The sequence below is a fragment of the Berghia stephanieae genome, chromosome 8 (genome assembly GCF_034508935.2).
Source record: "Berghia stephanieae isolate SIO BIC M18660-M18661 chromosome 8, UCSD_Bste_1.3, whole genome shotgun sequence".
Lineage (NCBI taxonomy): Eukaryota > Metazoa > Mollusca > Gastropoda > Nudibranchia > Aeolidiidae > Berghia > Berghia stephanieae.
This window is the reverse complement of record NC_088367.1, coordinates 39,558,071-39,574,292: the sequence shown is the minus strand read 5'-3', so window position 1 is coordinate 39,574,292 and position 16,222 is coordinate 39,558,071. Positions and strand designations below refer to the sequence as shown.

General features: G+C 38.4%; 1 protein-coding gene across 1 annotated transcript in view; it reads left to right on the top strand.

Moving 5' to 3' along the window:
- Positions 1–9,765: 9,765 nt before the first annotated feature.
- The window catches only part of LOC144978655 (uncharacterized), a 30,166-nt gene continuing 23,709 nt past the window's right edge, over positions 9,766–16,222 (top strand). The window contains exon 1 of the mRNA XM_078924972.1: positions 9,766–9,914. Coding sequence (XP_078781098.1) covers positions 9,907–9,914 — 8 coding nt within the window. The 5' untranslated portion in view covers positions 9,766–9,906. The remainder of the gene's footprint in view (positions 9,915–16,222) is intronic.

Sequence of the window (16,222 nt, the reverse complement as noted above, 5' to 3'; positions counted from 1 at the left end):
ACGAAGCCTAAAAAGTGTCCACCAATGAAAGCATTCAGCGCCATTTTGTTGTTGGTTGAGAATGTAGTTATTACCATTCATTCGGTATCTATGTCAACATAACGACACAAGAAAAACAACAAACAATATCAAAATCCACAATAAAATGTTTCAGAACTGTTGCGTATATTTATGGCACAACGAAGCTGTCAAAAAATGAAGTTAGAGAATGTGTGTAATCATGTATGATAATAACCTGTAATGTGTTTTCCAACCACCACATCATCTACTACTACAACCACCACCACAATATCATCACTAACACTACTACTACAACCACCAGCCCCACATCATTATCACTACCACTACTACAACACCACCACCAGCACATCATCATCACTACCACTACTACAATCACCACAACCACATCGTCATCACTACCACTGCTACTGCAACCACCACCACCATATCATCATCATTACCACTACTACCACAACCACCACCACCACTACTACTACAACCACCACCACATCACTACCTCAACTACTACAACCACCACCACAATAGCATCACGACCACTACTACTATAACCACCACCATATCATTACCATTACCACTAATACTACAACCACCACTACCACCATATCATTACCATTACCACTACTACTGCAACCACCACTACCACCATATCATCACCATTACAACTACTACTACAACCACCACAACCACATCATTATCACTACCACTACTACTACAACCACCACCACATCATCATCACTATCACTACTACTACAACTACAACCACCACCACATTATCATCACTACCCCTACTACTACTGCAACCACCACCACCATATCATCATCATTGAAATATTTTTTTTTAATTGAGCTTTATATATGCAATATCTACTAAATGTGCTCAAAGCGCTTTACAAGGGGTCCATGGTCAACATTTAACATGTAGGACGGGACATGGCGCCTGTTAGGCGATATTACAATTTTTCGGACAAAGACAACTCTGTTAACGGCCAGGTACTCATTTTACACCTGAGTACGGTGAGAGAATGTGAGTAAAGAGCCTTTTCCAAGGACTCAACTATGCGCCGAGCGCGAGGCTCGAACCCAGGACCTTCCGATCCGGAAGCGAGTGTCATACTACTAGACCACATAGCCGCATCATTACCACTACTACTACAAACACCACACCACATCATCATCACGACCACTACTACTACAACCACCACCACCACCATATCATTACCATTACCACTACTACTACAACCACCACCACATCATCATCACTACCACTACTACTACAACTACAATCATCACCACCACCACATCATCATCACTATTACTACTACAACTACAACCACCACCAACACCACATCACCTCACTAACACTCAGTACTACAATCACTACCATTAGGTTTTGGAGCTTTACTTCATTTGAAATAAGGAAACTTCGGAATTGTATTTGGCATTGTGTTTATATATCATAATATAATTCTAATCAGTTATCTATTTAGAACTAGATACTATACAATATGTATGCCAAATACCACCCCAATTCCCCTTTCTTGTGTGCGGGAATTCCTCTTTCGGCATTGAAATTGAGTGTGAGAGAGTCATCACTACACACATAAACAACAGAAACAATTTAAAAACAAGACTATGACACGCAACCACTCACACACGAGGCTATACTATTTATCCTTTTCTCTATATAGAATAGGACAAGACAAACAATAGCTTGACTCTCGCTACACTTCGCATTGATGTTTGTCGTCTCACGAGTTCAACTCTCGGTCGACCTGTCAATATTCCTTTTTGCCTCGGACGTAATCATTAATAGAATGTTGTGTGGTTTTGACCGTGAAGAAAACCTTAAGAAGTCACATTTATATCATTTTAGAGAGATCGTTTTGAATAATTTTGAGTTAAACGAGCGAGCAGCAACTTGTTTTCATGAACGGCCGATCAGCGCTTGTTTACTATAGTAACGCGATTCCCAGCCAACATCAAAATGCAGGATATTTTTCTCATCGAGGCCGCTGGTTGGTTAGCCAATAAGAGCACCGTACGGTTTCCATTGGGTAAATTCCTTGGTCAAGACAATAGTAACGCCCAATGCAATAATAACAATTCTATACATAAAGTTTAATTAGATTGTTACAGGAAAAGATAGAAAGAATAAGTATTTATTTAATATCAGGAAGAATAGCTCTAATTGAGTTGATCTAATTTATTATTTATTTATCTGTTGATTTATTTATTGATTCATTTATGATTGATTGATTAAGTTAGTTTCTAATCATCTGTGTCTGTGGAAAATACATTTGAAAATGGTATAAGCCCGTTTGGCTTATCTTTATCCCGCCGGCTTGCTTGACTGAGGCAAATGTATCAGCTAGTTCCAGGGTTGGCGCCTGCTTGCAGAGTTTTCTGGACTTCACAACAGTGTGTTGTAGTTAGAGGCTGACATCAGGGGTTTACCCCTATTCACGGACTGGGATGCAGGGATTCGGCACGACTGGGTGCTTCAAGGACACGGACAAGGACCTCCAGCCGAGGGATGACAAACTTTTACAAGTTTGAAATTGGAGAGATAGCTCTTCTTTCTTGGGATTCTTAGCGTGTGTGTGATTAAATTCAGAGATGAATTTGATTTTGTGAAATGAAGGAGCGCGTCTGAATTATGGGAATAGCCAATCAGAAGAATATTCCTGTTTTAGATAGCCAATGATATTCATATGCTTTGATTAATACGGAGTAACGGAGAATTACCGGAGAGATAGACCTTAATTGTAATTTTAGCTACTCTTGAACGAGACAAGACCTCAGGGCATGTGCACGTTGGAGTCTTGTTTGGAAAAGGTAATTAGTAGGAGTTATGGATACAATGGGCAGACAACTTGAACAGGTAAATAAGCCTTAAGCTGAAAGTGAGTGTTCCGTTATACAATGGAAAGGTTTCCCACCTAACGACCCAAATTTCCGTTAGAAAAATTTAAAGCTTTATTGGAAAAAGACTGTCCATATTTTGAGTATTTAAACTGGAGGTGCTAATCTGCCTTGGCAAATATATGTCTCGTTCACTGGGTTTGAAGTGGTTTTGAATGAGACGCTGACGAATGATAAAGAAACACGCAGTGAAAGAAAATCGTTCGTCACATTCTCCCCCTCTTGAAAAATCTCCTTGTGAGATTAAAATTAAGTCTAGTTTAAAATCATCTGAGAATTGTGGACAATAGGACGGTACTGGAAGTACGGTTATGCTGTTGTGACGTCATCGGATACCAGATGGCGACTTAAGAAGTCGGCTCCATGGTTATCAGTGCCTTTGATGAATTCCACATGGAACGAAAATTGCTGTAGTATTATGAGTTTAGCGTTTAATTGTTGAGCTGTGGCCAGAAATAGAAGTGGCTGATTGTCGCATTGAACAGTAAAGTGACGTCCATAAAGGTATATTTGGTATTTTTGTATGGCCCATACCAGGGCAAGACATTCCTGCTCCACTGTTGAGTATCTTTGTTCCGCAGGCGATAATTTTCTACTTGCGTAAGCAACAGGGTGAAGGACTGTGGGGTCATCGAGGTCAGGTTGAAGTAACTTAGCGCCTATTTCAATTTTGCTTGCGTCTGTCCTCAGAATGAAAGGTTGGTTGGTGTCAGGTAAGCGCACGGGTTGTGACGTCAGAGTCTTTTTTATAGCGAAGAAATCGTCCTCGCAGTGTGAAGCGTTCCTGATTTGTCCAACATTTTAAAATTCAGGAGTTATTGTTCCTCTCTGATTTCGTTGCTTGGCAACATTATGATTCCTTATCTTGGCATCATTTTGATTTCTTATCTTGGTATCATGGTGATTCCATATCTTTGATACATTTGGATTCCGTTTCTTGATCTCATTTTGATCCAGAATGTGTGAAACATTTTTGCTGCATTTCCTGATATCATTCTGGTATCATGCGGAGAAAGAGATTGCCAGACTAGAAGAGGAGGAAATGAGGAAACACGAGTATGAAACGATTATGAAAGACAAAGATCTGGAGACAGAAAGAGAGCGTACCCGCCAAAAAGAAATTGAAATGACTTTAACAAGAGAAATGGCAGAAAACAGACTCTCTACCCATAGCCCCATACATATATATATATATATATATATATATATATATATATATATATATATATATATATATATATATATATATATATATATATATAATACAAGAATTTACCCAGTGGAAACCGTACGGTGCTCTTATTGGCTAACCAACCAGCGGCCTCGATGAGAAAAATATCCGCCATTTTGATGTTGGCTGGGAATCGCGTTACTATAGTAAACAAGCGCTGATCGGCCGTTCATGAAAACAAGTTGCTGCTCGCTCGTTTAACTCAAAATTATTCAAAACGATCGCTCTAAAATGATATAAATGTGACATCTTAAGGTTTTCTTCACGGTCAAAACCACACAACATTCTATTAATGATTACGTCCGAGGCAAAAAGGAATATTGACAGGTCGACCGAGAGTTGAACTCGTGAGACGACAAACATCAATGCGAAGTGTAGCGAGAGTCAAGCTATTGTTTATCTTGTCCTATTATATAGAGAAAAGGATAAATAGTATAGCCTCGTGTGTGAGTGGTTACGTGTCATAGTCTTGTTTTTAAATTGTTTCTGTTGTTTATGTGTGTAGTGATGACTCTCTCACACTCAATTTCAATGCCGAAAGAGGAATTCCCGCACACAAGAAAGGGGAATTGGGGTGGTATTTGGCATACATATTGTATAGTATCTAGTTCTAAATAGATAACTGATTAGAATTATATTATGATATATAAACACAATGCCAAATACAATTCCGAAGTTTCCTTATTTCAAATGAAGTAAAGCTCCAAAACCTAATGGTAGTGATTGTAGTACTGAGTGTTAGTGAGGTGATGTGGTGTTGGTGGTGGTTGTAGTTGTAGTAGTAATAGTGATGATGATGTGGTGGTGGTGATGATTGTAGTTGTAGTAGTATGGTAGTGATGATGATGTGGTGGTGGTTGTAGTAGTAGTGGTAATGGTAATGATATGGTGGTGGTGGTGGTTGTAGTAGTAGTGGTCGTGATGATGATGTGGTGGTGGTGTTTGTAGTAGTAGTGGTAATGATGCGGCTATGTGGTCTAGTAGTATGACACTCGCTTCCGGATCGGAAGGTCCTGGGTTCGAGCCTCGCGCTCGGCGCATAGTTGAGTCCTTGGAAAAGGCTCTTTACTCACATTCTCTCACCGTACTCAGGTGTAAAATGAGTACCTGGTAGTGCCGCGCTGAAGACCGGTCTGGACCGGCGGTCCCACGGTCTTTTAGCTGTGAACCGGAGACCGGTCCCATAGGGGAAGACCGGCGGCGGTCCTCACTTCTTATCACCTTTCAACGGTCTCGCGCCATAGCCTACTACTTCCCCAGCGATTCGTTGCCTCGGTAGCCTATCTTCCACCAATCACCACCCATCCCACTTAATTAATCGCACCCACCCCCCTTTGCCATACACTAAACGACACAGACGACCATAGAGGCAGACGACCACCTCCCTCCACTCCGCAAACCGCCCTTTCGGGTGTGAGATGGGGGAACAGGAGGCGCACGCCTTGGACGATTCCATTATACGGGTAAATTTCAAAATTTACTACACCATAATGATCGCAATGACAATGATCTATGATGAAGGCATGACCCCTCTTTCTAATGGGTTATTGTTTGAAATGCATGTGACTACTAAAGATGTGTGTGTTTGTGTGTGTGTGTGTGTGTGTGTGTGTGTGTGTGTCGAACCTAGCAAGTAGCAAGTCAGATTTTTTGTTTTCTTTTGTCCATCTCTTGTCACCACTCCTTTCTATCGCATTGTTGTCATTTAAAATAATACAATAATATTAAAATTTCGTTTGGTGTTTTAACTAATCAAATAATATGAGTTTCATTAGTTTCTTCCTTCCAAAAAAAACCCCAGTTTTTACGTCTGTATTTTAAAAAAGTCCAATAGAATATTTGGGGACCCCGATAGCTCAGTTGATAGAGCACTCTCTTTATACGCAAAGGGCCAGAGATCGATCCCGGGTGCAGTCGAGTTTTTTCTGAATCCCTGTCTACTCAGCAGTGAATGGGTAGCTGGGTTTGTTAGATCTGGCGAAAAGTCACCATGGACCCCACTTATTACTTATTAACTTATTACCGCCGCATCCACCCCCTCTTATTATAACTTCACGTCTCTCTCTTACTCTTCAATGCTCGCTGCCCTCTAATGTGTGTGTGTGTGGTGGGGGGGGGGGGGGGGGTAGGAGTTGCGTGTGTGTATCAACGCCACGAACAACTCGATCAACGCCTTGGACGATGCCATTATCTCCGTTAATGGGGATAAATTTCAAATTTTATTAAATTATCGAAGTAACAATGAAGTACGGTGAGCAAATAAAGAAGGCATCACCCCTCTTCTCTAATTATGTTACAATTTGAAATGAGTGTGACTACTCCGTGTGTTTTACTCCTGTAGACCACGGTTTTCATCGTGTAGCGGTCTTTAACGGTTCAAGAATGAACGATCCCATGGTCCCAAAGGTCAAAACGGTTCGAACTTCCAACAGTCTCTCAGGAATGTTCAATGTCGAAAAGGACCGCCGGTCCTAGGACCGGTCCTTGCAGTTTTCATTTCCCAGGGACCGTAGGACCGTGGTCCTTAAGCTTGCCAAGGACCGCCCGTTAACAGAGTTGTCTTTGTCCGAAAAATTGTAATATCGCCTAACAGGCGTCATGTCCCGTCCTACATGTTAAATGTTGACCAGGGACCCCTTGTAAAGCGCTTTGAGCACATTTAGTAGATATTGCACTATATAAAGCTCAATTAAAAAAAAAATATATATTTCAATGATGATGATATGGTGGTGGTGGTTGCAGTAGTAGTAGTGGTAGTGATGATAATGTGGTGGTGGTTGTAGTTGTAGTAGTAGTGATAGTGATGATGATGTGGTGGTGGTTGTAGTAGTAGTGGTAGTGATGATGATGTGGTTGTGGTGGTTGTAGTAGTAGTGGTAGTGATGACGATGTGGTTGTGGTGGTTGTAGTAGTAGTGGTAATGGTAATGATATGGTGGTTGTGGTGGTTGTAGTAGTATTGGTAGTGATGATTATGTGCTGGTGGTGGTGCAGTAGTGGTAGTGATAATGATGTGGTGCTGGTGGTTGTGGTAGTAGTGGTAGTGATGCTATTGTGGTGGTGGTTGTAGTAGTTGAGGTAGTGATGATGTGGTGGTGGTTGTAGTAGTAGTGGTGGTGGTGGTTGTGGTAGTAGTGGTAACGATGATGATATGGTGGTGGTGGTTGCAGTAGTAGTGGTAGTGATGACGATGTGGTTGTGGTGATTGTAGTAGTGGTAGTGATGATTATGTGCTGGTGGTGGTGTAGTAGTAGTGGTCGTGATAATGATGTGGGGCTGGTGGTTGTAGTAGTAGTAGTGTTAGTGATGATATTGTGGTGGTGGTTGTAGTAGTAGATGATGTGGTGGTTGGAAAACACATTACAGGTTATTATAATACATGATTACACACATTCTCGAACTTCATTTTTTGACAGCTTCGTTGTGCCATAAATATACGCAACAGTTCTGAAACATTTTATTGTGGATTTTGATATTGTTTGTTGTTTTTCTTGTGTCGTTATGTTGACATAGATACCGAATGAATGGTAATTACTAGTGTCGAGCGGAAGTCTCGATGATACCTCAAGTCATCGGCCACCAACACTCAAAACTTCCCGAACTCGATGACCAAGGAAAAGTCGGGAATTCCCGAGAAGTAGCACTTCAACTGAGCTTTGGATGGCATTTTTGTATTAAAACTTAAAATACATTAAATAAATTCACTTTGTATAATAATAAAACATTGATACCTATAACCATTTTGATCTATTTACGACGTTTGTGTTTTGTTAGCTGTTTAAAATATGATATAACGTCAATACCCAATACCAATGACTAGGTATTGAATGAAAGCACCGATGACTAGAGCGATGCTCGAGACTTTTTTGAGTCTCGAGACTCAAAAAAGCATCGAGACGCAAAAAAGTCTCGAGCATCGCTGGAATCATCGCCGACGAGAGAGGGGTGAACAATGCAGATAGTACACATTGTTAGTAACGCGTGCGTCGCTCGCGCAGTATAGTCTCGAGACTCGGGACTCAATACGAGAAGCATCGATGACCAAGATTCTCGAGACGAGAAAAGCATCGAGAACTAAGTGGAGGTCGGGAACTTCTCAGTCGTCGATGACCTGACTTCTCAAAACCTAAAGCATCGGTGACCTTTTGGTGACCCGGTTGCCCTCCCCTAGTAATTACTACATTCTCAGCCAACAACAAAATGGCGCTGAATGCTTTCATTGGTGGACACTTTTTAGGCTTCGTACGTATTCTCATTCGTTTAATTCTATGATATATATATATATATATATATATATATATATATATATATATATATATATATATATATATATATATATATATATATATATATATATATATATATATATCTATTAAAAAAAAATTCTTAGTTCGTTAGAATTTTTCCGATTATCAAAACTCATGAGTTTTCCAAGGAGATCAGAGTTTTAGTAATAGACCCTTATTGAGTACCTATTCATCAAGGTCTATTGTTTTAGTACTGTTTGCCCAAGTAAGGTTCTATAATATGGTCACTTTTCACATCGATCATTGGCCTTGACCACGGCGGATTTTTCATCGCGTCGCGGATGATGGATTTTTGGCGGATTTTTGAAATGATTTGTAATTGTAACCCTTTAAAAAAGTAAAAATATAGTAATCAAGTATAAGTACGTCTTCTTTTTCAGCCCTAAATTGACTTTTAGAGAATCTTGAGGCTGAAATGGATCCAACGCATGATGTGAATTTGGGGGAATATCAACCCTGAATCGCCTTGCCTTTAAGTAGAAATAGCCGCACAGATGAGTAGTGGACATAAATGTCTCAGGTTAGTAAGATAAAGTTGGTGGATTTTGGCGGATTTCTGTTGGCGAAATTTTTGCAAAGATACCTGGCATTACTGCTGACAACAACATTCAGTTCAGGATTGCCAGTTTGGCATTTTAAATGCCAGATTCAAAAAATCTGGCATTTTTGAAAACCGTTTGGCATTAGAAAAATCATTTGGCATTTGGCATTTTCATTTGGCATTTTCTTTTCTTGTATAGTATACTTCAAATGACACCTTTTCTTAATTATTTCTAAACGCGTAAAAACAAATCTCTTCACATCGGAAAACTTTGCTATTAAAACTGTGATGGATATTGTTTCTAATTTTTTTTTGGAATTTTCTCTATAACTTCTTTGGACTCTGCACTTGAACCAGATTCAACAAAAAACATCATAAGAAACACGAAACAGTAAGTTTTCTTAATTGTCAATAATTATTTAACTGTTTACGTATTTACCTTTCATGTTAATGTATTTCTTTTTCATTCTTAAAATCCAACCGTGGTGTAGTGGTTTAGCACTTCACTTAGTAGTCAGTAGGTAAAAAATTACCCCAGCAGGAAATTTAGTATAACTCAAAAAAAAAAAAAGAAAAAGAAAAGAAAACACGCAAGCCACCAGGATATGATAGTAAATTGTCTATCAAAAGTGAGTAGTTTTCTTTGTGAGGGTGGGAGTCAACAGACTTTGGCATTTTTTTGAGTGTTTTGGCATTTTTTGAGTATTCCCCTGGCATTTTGTTGAAAAATAATCTGGCAACCCTGATTCAGTTTCCGGTAATAAGCTGTATATCGTTTGGCGATGTTACAAGATTGCACGAAAAGTATACCATCATAACAATGAGCTAATTGTTCTTGAATTATTAACCCGATATTAAACCCTTTTTACGATACTATTATCAGAGATGCCGAAGTAAGTACCTCCTTATTTGGTGTATTTCGCTATTGATGTAAATAAACTGGTTAACCCAATTTCGATAGGCTGTCATTGTCATTATCCCCAGACAGGTGTCTGGGCCTGGGGATAATGAAAACGGACTGACTATTTTCACCGTACGGTGAAAATAGTGTTTTAGGCTATTTTCATCGTACGGTGATAATAGCCTGACAGACTATTTTCACCGTATGTATTAGCCAACCAGATGCCAGGATACTAACTGTGACGTAGTATGTGCCTCTGCATCCAGACTCCAGGGCCAGACCATTAGAAATAGAGAGGTGAGCCGGTGTTACCAATACTTAGCTTAATACTTAGCTTCTATACCAGGACAAATCATTCGTTTGGACAGAAAAATAAATTAAAAAAACTTACCGCTAACCGTCAAAAGCAGTTTAGATTTGAAGATGCATTTGTTTTCTATCAAAAAACATTCGGTACTAGACAATCCTTGATGAATTTCAAAAGTTGTGTTTGAAATTATATCCTAAATATTTTCATGATTCATTCCTCGCGAAATCGTGTGGGTTTCCGTCTGTTACTACGTCTGGTGCCGGTGCCGTGCAAGCAAAACAAAGGTTTTTAAAAAAGTTTATTGAGAAAAAGATACGGAAAAAAGTGTCCCTAGATAGGTATGCAATTTGATGCATTAGTGCAGTAAAAATTGGTGCGCAAAATTAGTTCGTAGCGGATGCGAGGCTGTGTGTGTGTGTGTATGTGTGAGTGTGTGTGTGTGTGTCTCTCTTTTTTTTGGGGGGAGTGCCTAGGTACATGGTAACGGGGCAACTAGCCTCAGGATCTACGTACACGTAAACTGGTTTACCGTTGCAACACAAGCAATAGATGGTCCTCGCTGTCGTGACCGCGCGCGCTCGTGTGTGTGTGTGTGTGTGTGTGTGTGTTATTTTTTAAAAAATCAAAACAATTTTAACCATTAATGGCGAGATTCCATCTTACACTCCCCAAACTTCAGATCTTAGTCTTAATGTTATCATTAAAAGACAAGCTTTGCGATTTATAGTTTAATTGAAGCCCGAGTCGAAATATACTCTTACTACTGCTCTCTTGGTGGAAACGATCTATTCTGCAAAAGCAATCTGGAGAAAAAAATCAGTGTCACTGTAAAAGGTTAAAATTTCACGAAGTACGCACCGTGAACACCGCTGTAACAATCCTTTGATCTACGTCATCAGGCAACCCATTGTTTCTTTCATCTTTTCCCATTCCCCCTTACTATCCCCCCCCCCCCATTCCCCCGCCCATCTCTCTCTCTCTCTTTCTCTCTCTCTCTCTCTTTCTCTCTCTCTTTCTCTCTCTCTCTCTTTCTCTCTCTCTCTCTCTCTCTCTCTCTCTCTCTCTCTCTCTCTCTCTCTCTCTCTCTCTCTTGTCATAGTGTTATCCCTTCCCCTTCCCATCTCATTGTAAAATGAAAACGTTCTGCTGTTTGCAGATACATGTATGATTGTTTTGTTTTTTCTCCCTCACTAGGCATTTAAAATTTGAAAAGAAAAATAACAACTTAACCTTTTAAAGGCGAATATCAATCTTACTTGGACCAAAAATAAAATCTTACCGTTTTCATCAAAAGACAAAAAACAAAATACAATTTAAAAACATGAGCTTTTATATAGGGCAATATCCACCCAACGTGCTCAAAGCGCTTTTTATCAATATTCTTACTGCTCTTATGGTGGAAACGTTTTTGTTTTTCTGCGTTAAAAAATAATATAAATGAAGACTATTATTTGAAAACAAAAAAATCAGTGTCATTGGCAAAGGGTTAATTGCAGTACTCCTGCATCCTGTGAGACTCCTACGGCACTTGCTAATCATAAAAAAGGAAATAGCAATCAACAATACTAAGTTGAAAAAAAAAGAAGAAGAAAAAAAAAAGGGGGGGGGGGGTGGGAAAGAGAGCAAACCCAGTAGCAATGCAACCTTTAGCGGCGAAATTCGATCTTTGACCCAACACCAAATCTTCTTTCATCAAAAGACAAGTAAGGCAAAACGATTATAGACAATTGAAGTCCGAGTTGCGATAGTCTGACTGCTCTCCTGGTGGAAACGCTGTATTCCTTGTTAACAATGATAAAGATAAAAGCAAACTATTATCTGAAAGCAAAAAAATTGCTTCGCTGTTAAGGGGTTAAGAACACCTGCCAGCATCGTTGATATGCTCTACGTCACCAAGCCCCACTCATGGTGGTGGTGGCGGAAGATAAAAAAGGCCTTTTTTTCTTTCATTCAATCAACTTGGACTGCTGTTGGACCCTAGGCCTCTCTACAAGTACAAGAAATAATACTCACTTTTTTTCTGCTCCAACGAAAATATCTACCCCCCACCGGTCTAATTATTTGTAGCAGACAAATTTCTCAAAACGGTCACGTGACACTGTACAAACAACACAGGAAGTCCATGAAAGCTTATTTAAGGCATTTCCTTTGAACCGTGTAAACAACCAAATTTCGTTTTCATTCGACTCAACGGGTCAGATTGGCCGGTATTTTTTAACCAACTAAAGTTCTGAAAAATCAAAATGTTTCTTAGAAAGCTGAAAGATGCTAGTTTTTGAAACAGAGGTAGGTTTTAAAAAAAAAATCTTTATATTTTACGTGAATGCATGCTCAAGGCGAGTTGGACGTCCAGCGGAGGTTGGTAGGCCAAAGGCCCACCTCTCTAGAATTAGAATTCGACCCGACATCATTTTCTTCTTGCGTGCAGACCAGTTTTTTAAAAAAAAGAAAAAGTTTGCAGAGAACAAGGGAGGCCTCCCGAAATCTCCTCGTTATAGCATTTATTTCAATTTGTATTTTCACTTTGGACCTTTTATCAGACGTTTATTTATTCAATTTGTCATCATATAGAACAAACCTTGATAGATTTGTCACTGTGAAAGTTAAAAATTTCCTAATTTGACCATTGTCATTGTTTTGATTCTCGGCCGCCATTTTGATTTGTGAGGTATTGAAAGGCAGTGCAAAGCAGTCCTAGGGTTGTTTTTGTTGGGTTTTTTTTTTCCTATTAGGGGTAGTTAAAGGTACTAGGTTGTATTTTTTCTTAGGAGAGAATATTTGGCATGATGACCTTTCGGAAGGCCTCCCAAAGCTATAATAATATAGGCGGGATGGCGGATTCAGAATTGGTTACAGTTACCGATGAAGCTTTCCAATTTCACTGTGACCTTTCACACCACTTTTGAAGATTTGCATTGAATTATGCATATAAGCTTATTTTATACTTCAAGTGGTCTCAGATATCATTTAAGCTTCCAATTCTTGTTAAGTGATGCCTTATCTTGGTGTCTCCATAAACCAGGTAATACTGTATTGTAATCACTAGAGATTGCTTCGAATGAGTGTTTAAATTATGAAGATCATTTTGCTTTGGGTTTGGTGTTAGCTTATATATAAATTTTGTTTTCAATCATGCAGACTAAATATTTTTTTTTTTTTTTAAACACATTTAAGGTCATAGAATTAAATGTACTTTTCACGCTGGAAAGGTTGGCACTCAACCTGCAAGTCGTAGGTCGCAAAAAAAATTAGATTAGCAGCTTTTTCAGGCAAACCGGCTTCACTGGTCTGTCTTTCAGGCAAATTGATCCCCGTTAATTTTCACCCATGGTCACAACTTTCCTATGGGCAAGTTGGGTCAAAATTTGACTGCCACTGCAGCTGCTCACTAAACTGCCTACTTGAAAGCCCAATTTGCCTTGAGCATGCCTTCACGTTAAAGAGAGATATTTTTTTAATAAGACTTACCTCTATTTCAAAAGCTAGCATCTTTCAGCTTTCTAAGAAATATTTTGATTTTTCAGAACTTAAGTTCGTTAAAAAATGGAAGTGTCTAGGGAGACCAAGATTTTGGTCTCCTTATTCCACAGGATTCTACCATCACACTTAAAACGGGAAGTCATAGTTCTCAACGTTACTTGGCGTGTGACTACTAGAGCGATACAAAATGTCGGAAAGTGTGGGACGGTTCATACCAACAGTGTACGTTTTCACTTTTAAACCAGCTGAGCTGACACGCCCTTTTCTCTCTCTCTCTCTCTCTCTGCTCTGCTCTCTCTCTCTCTCTCTCTTTATATACATATATCTATATATATATATATATATATATATATATATATATATATATATATATATATATATATATATATATATATATATAACAAAAAAGAAAACAATGAACAACACAGCAACTCTGGACCATCTTTGAAAACAATATGTTTCTTCAATAGATATTTAATAATGTTTAAAAATCCAAATGGATATAGATATGTGTAAACCAACATCACAATATTGTTGTAAAGGAAGGATAAAGTTTGCAAGGTTTCTACTGTTTGTTTACATATATGTATAACGGGTATTCTTTCATGTCGGGTTGTTTGATTCATTCATATTTTAAAAAATTGGATCATAAATAGTAAGTTTAAATGTAACCATTTACGTCTTGTGAATGGTATATCAAACATAAAATAAATTTAAAGGAGCAGGAAAATGTACAGTTATGAAAACAAATACAAAGTTATGGTAAGACTTGAAGAAGAACGGAACATAGACTAGAAATAAAATTAAATAGTAGATTTTTTGCCTTAGAAAGCCAAGCTGGCATCTTTCACCTGTCTCTTCTTTCCGTCATTAAATAATCATATTCATATTGCGCCATTAAAAGTGGATAAAAATGGATAAAAGGTTGTCGTATATTTTTCTGTTTTTGTTTGTTTGGTTGTCTTTTTTGTTTTTCAATCGGGAAAGAAGCAAATAAAGAGATCAATGTTGTTTTTTTGTTTGTTTGTTTTTTAAATTTTCACTTTTGGTTTTGATGAGATTTGCGATACCTCAGTTTGCACAATTCTTGTCTCTCAAGCAAGGGGAGCTCATCAAAATAATTGGTGGCTAGGTCTTTAGGGTGTGTGTGGCTGAAAGTACTTTATTTCAGACTAGCATCCTATCTAAAGGATATATAGCAAACAGTTCATTCAGTAACACAGAAATCAGGATACAGTCATGCGTCACAGAGCTTAAGACGCTAAAAGACTTTGGGGTGGTAGGGGGTCGAGGGCACAAAAGACACACCTGCTGGGCACAAGCGTATGATTTTGTATAAGAGGGAAGCACTCTGATGCCAACGGATATATCGGTACCCCTAATAACATCAGTGATGATACTTTTCCGCGGATCCGCGGAAATCCGCGGTTTTCTTTCCTTTCCTAGGTTTTCCTCCTCAGATCCTCGATCCGCGGATATTTCCTTCATTTCCTCCTTTTACTTTTTTATATAATAAATCTTTAAAAAATACCTCCTTTAAAAAAAATATATATATATATAAAATTTCCTCCTTTTACTGGACTCCGGGCGTTTTAAAATTGTACTCAAAAGAAGTCATCCTGCCTACTTTCCTGTGGTGCAAGAATGTTCTAGGTGAGTTTTCCGTTTTTCCGAGACTTTTCCTCCTTTTTGACTTTTTGTGAGTATCATCACTGTAACATACAAAGAGAAGATTTACAGTGGAAAAAGTCATCCTCCCTGAAAGGTATGATAATTTTACTGCACCCATTCGGTTAAGGATACCAGAGAGGGCCAGGGCAAATCCAAACCAAATAATATAGTTCCCAGACAAGTCCATAAAGTAGCATGGAAGTGAAAACAAGTGTGGATGAAATAAAGACATGATGTTTTGGAATCATATGAGTTTCTTTAGAGGTTGATTTATTATCTTATGCTGCTGGCTCGAACATTGTGCTTATCATTAATGAATTCATGTTGAATTTTGAGAAAGACATATTGTCTTTACCAAAAAGTTAAGATGATTTTTTAATTCAGCAGGTCCGGTTTCCTATATCATGAGATATTGTTCTTCTATCTGCATTATTTCTAGAGATATTTAATCTTTTATGCATTTTGATTGTAATTATAGCATTTTTTTATGCCAACATGCAAAATTGTGTGATTCATGATGTTCACTCCATTTGAAGAAATTGTCTGAACAAAATTTGACTTCTTCTCGGGTCCTTTGTTTACTGTGAATGGCATTTTTCCCTTGTGATGTAGACTTTGTCTATGTGAATTGTTTTGCAATTTATTATGTTTTTATTTGTGATTTATCAGTTTAAGAAATATTTTATTAATAATTACCAAAAAAATAATTTATAAAAATGTGTTGTCTTTATTTGGCAATAAGATGATTGATATAAAAGTGGTGACTCATACTCATGGAAAATTCCGCCATCGTGATGGTTCAAAGATCTAAGATCTATTCCTACTGGCATAATAAAAGA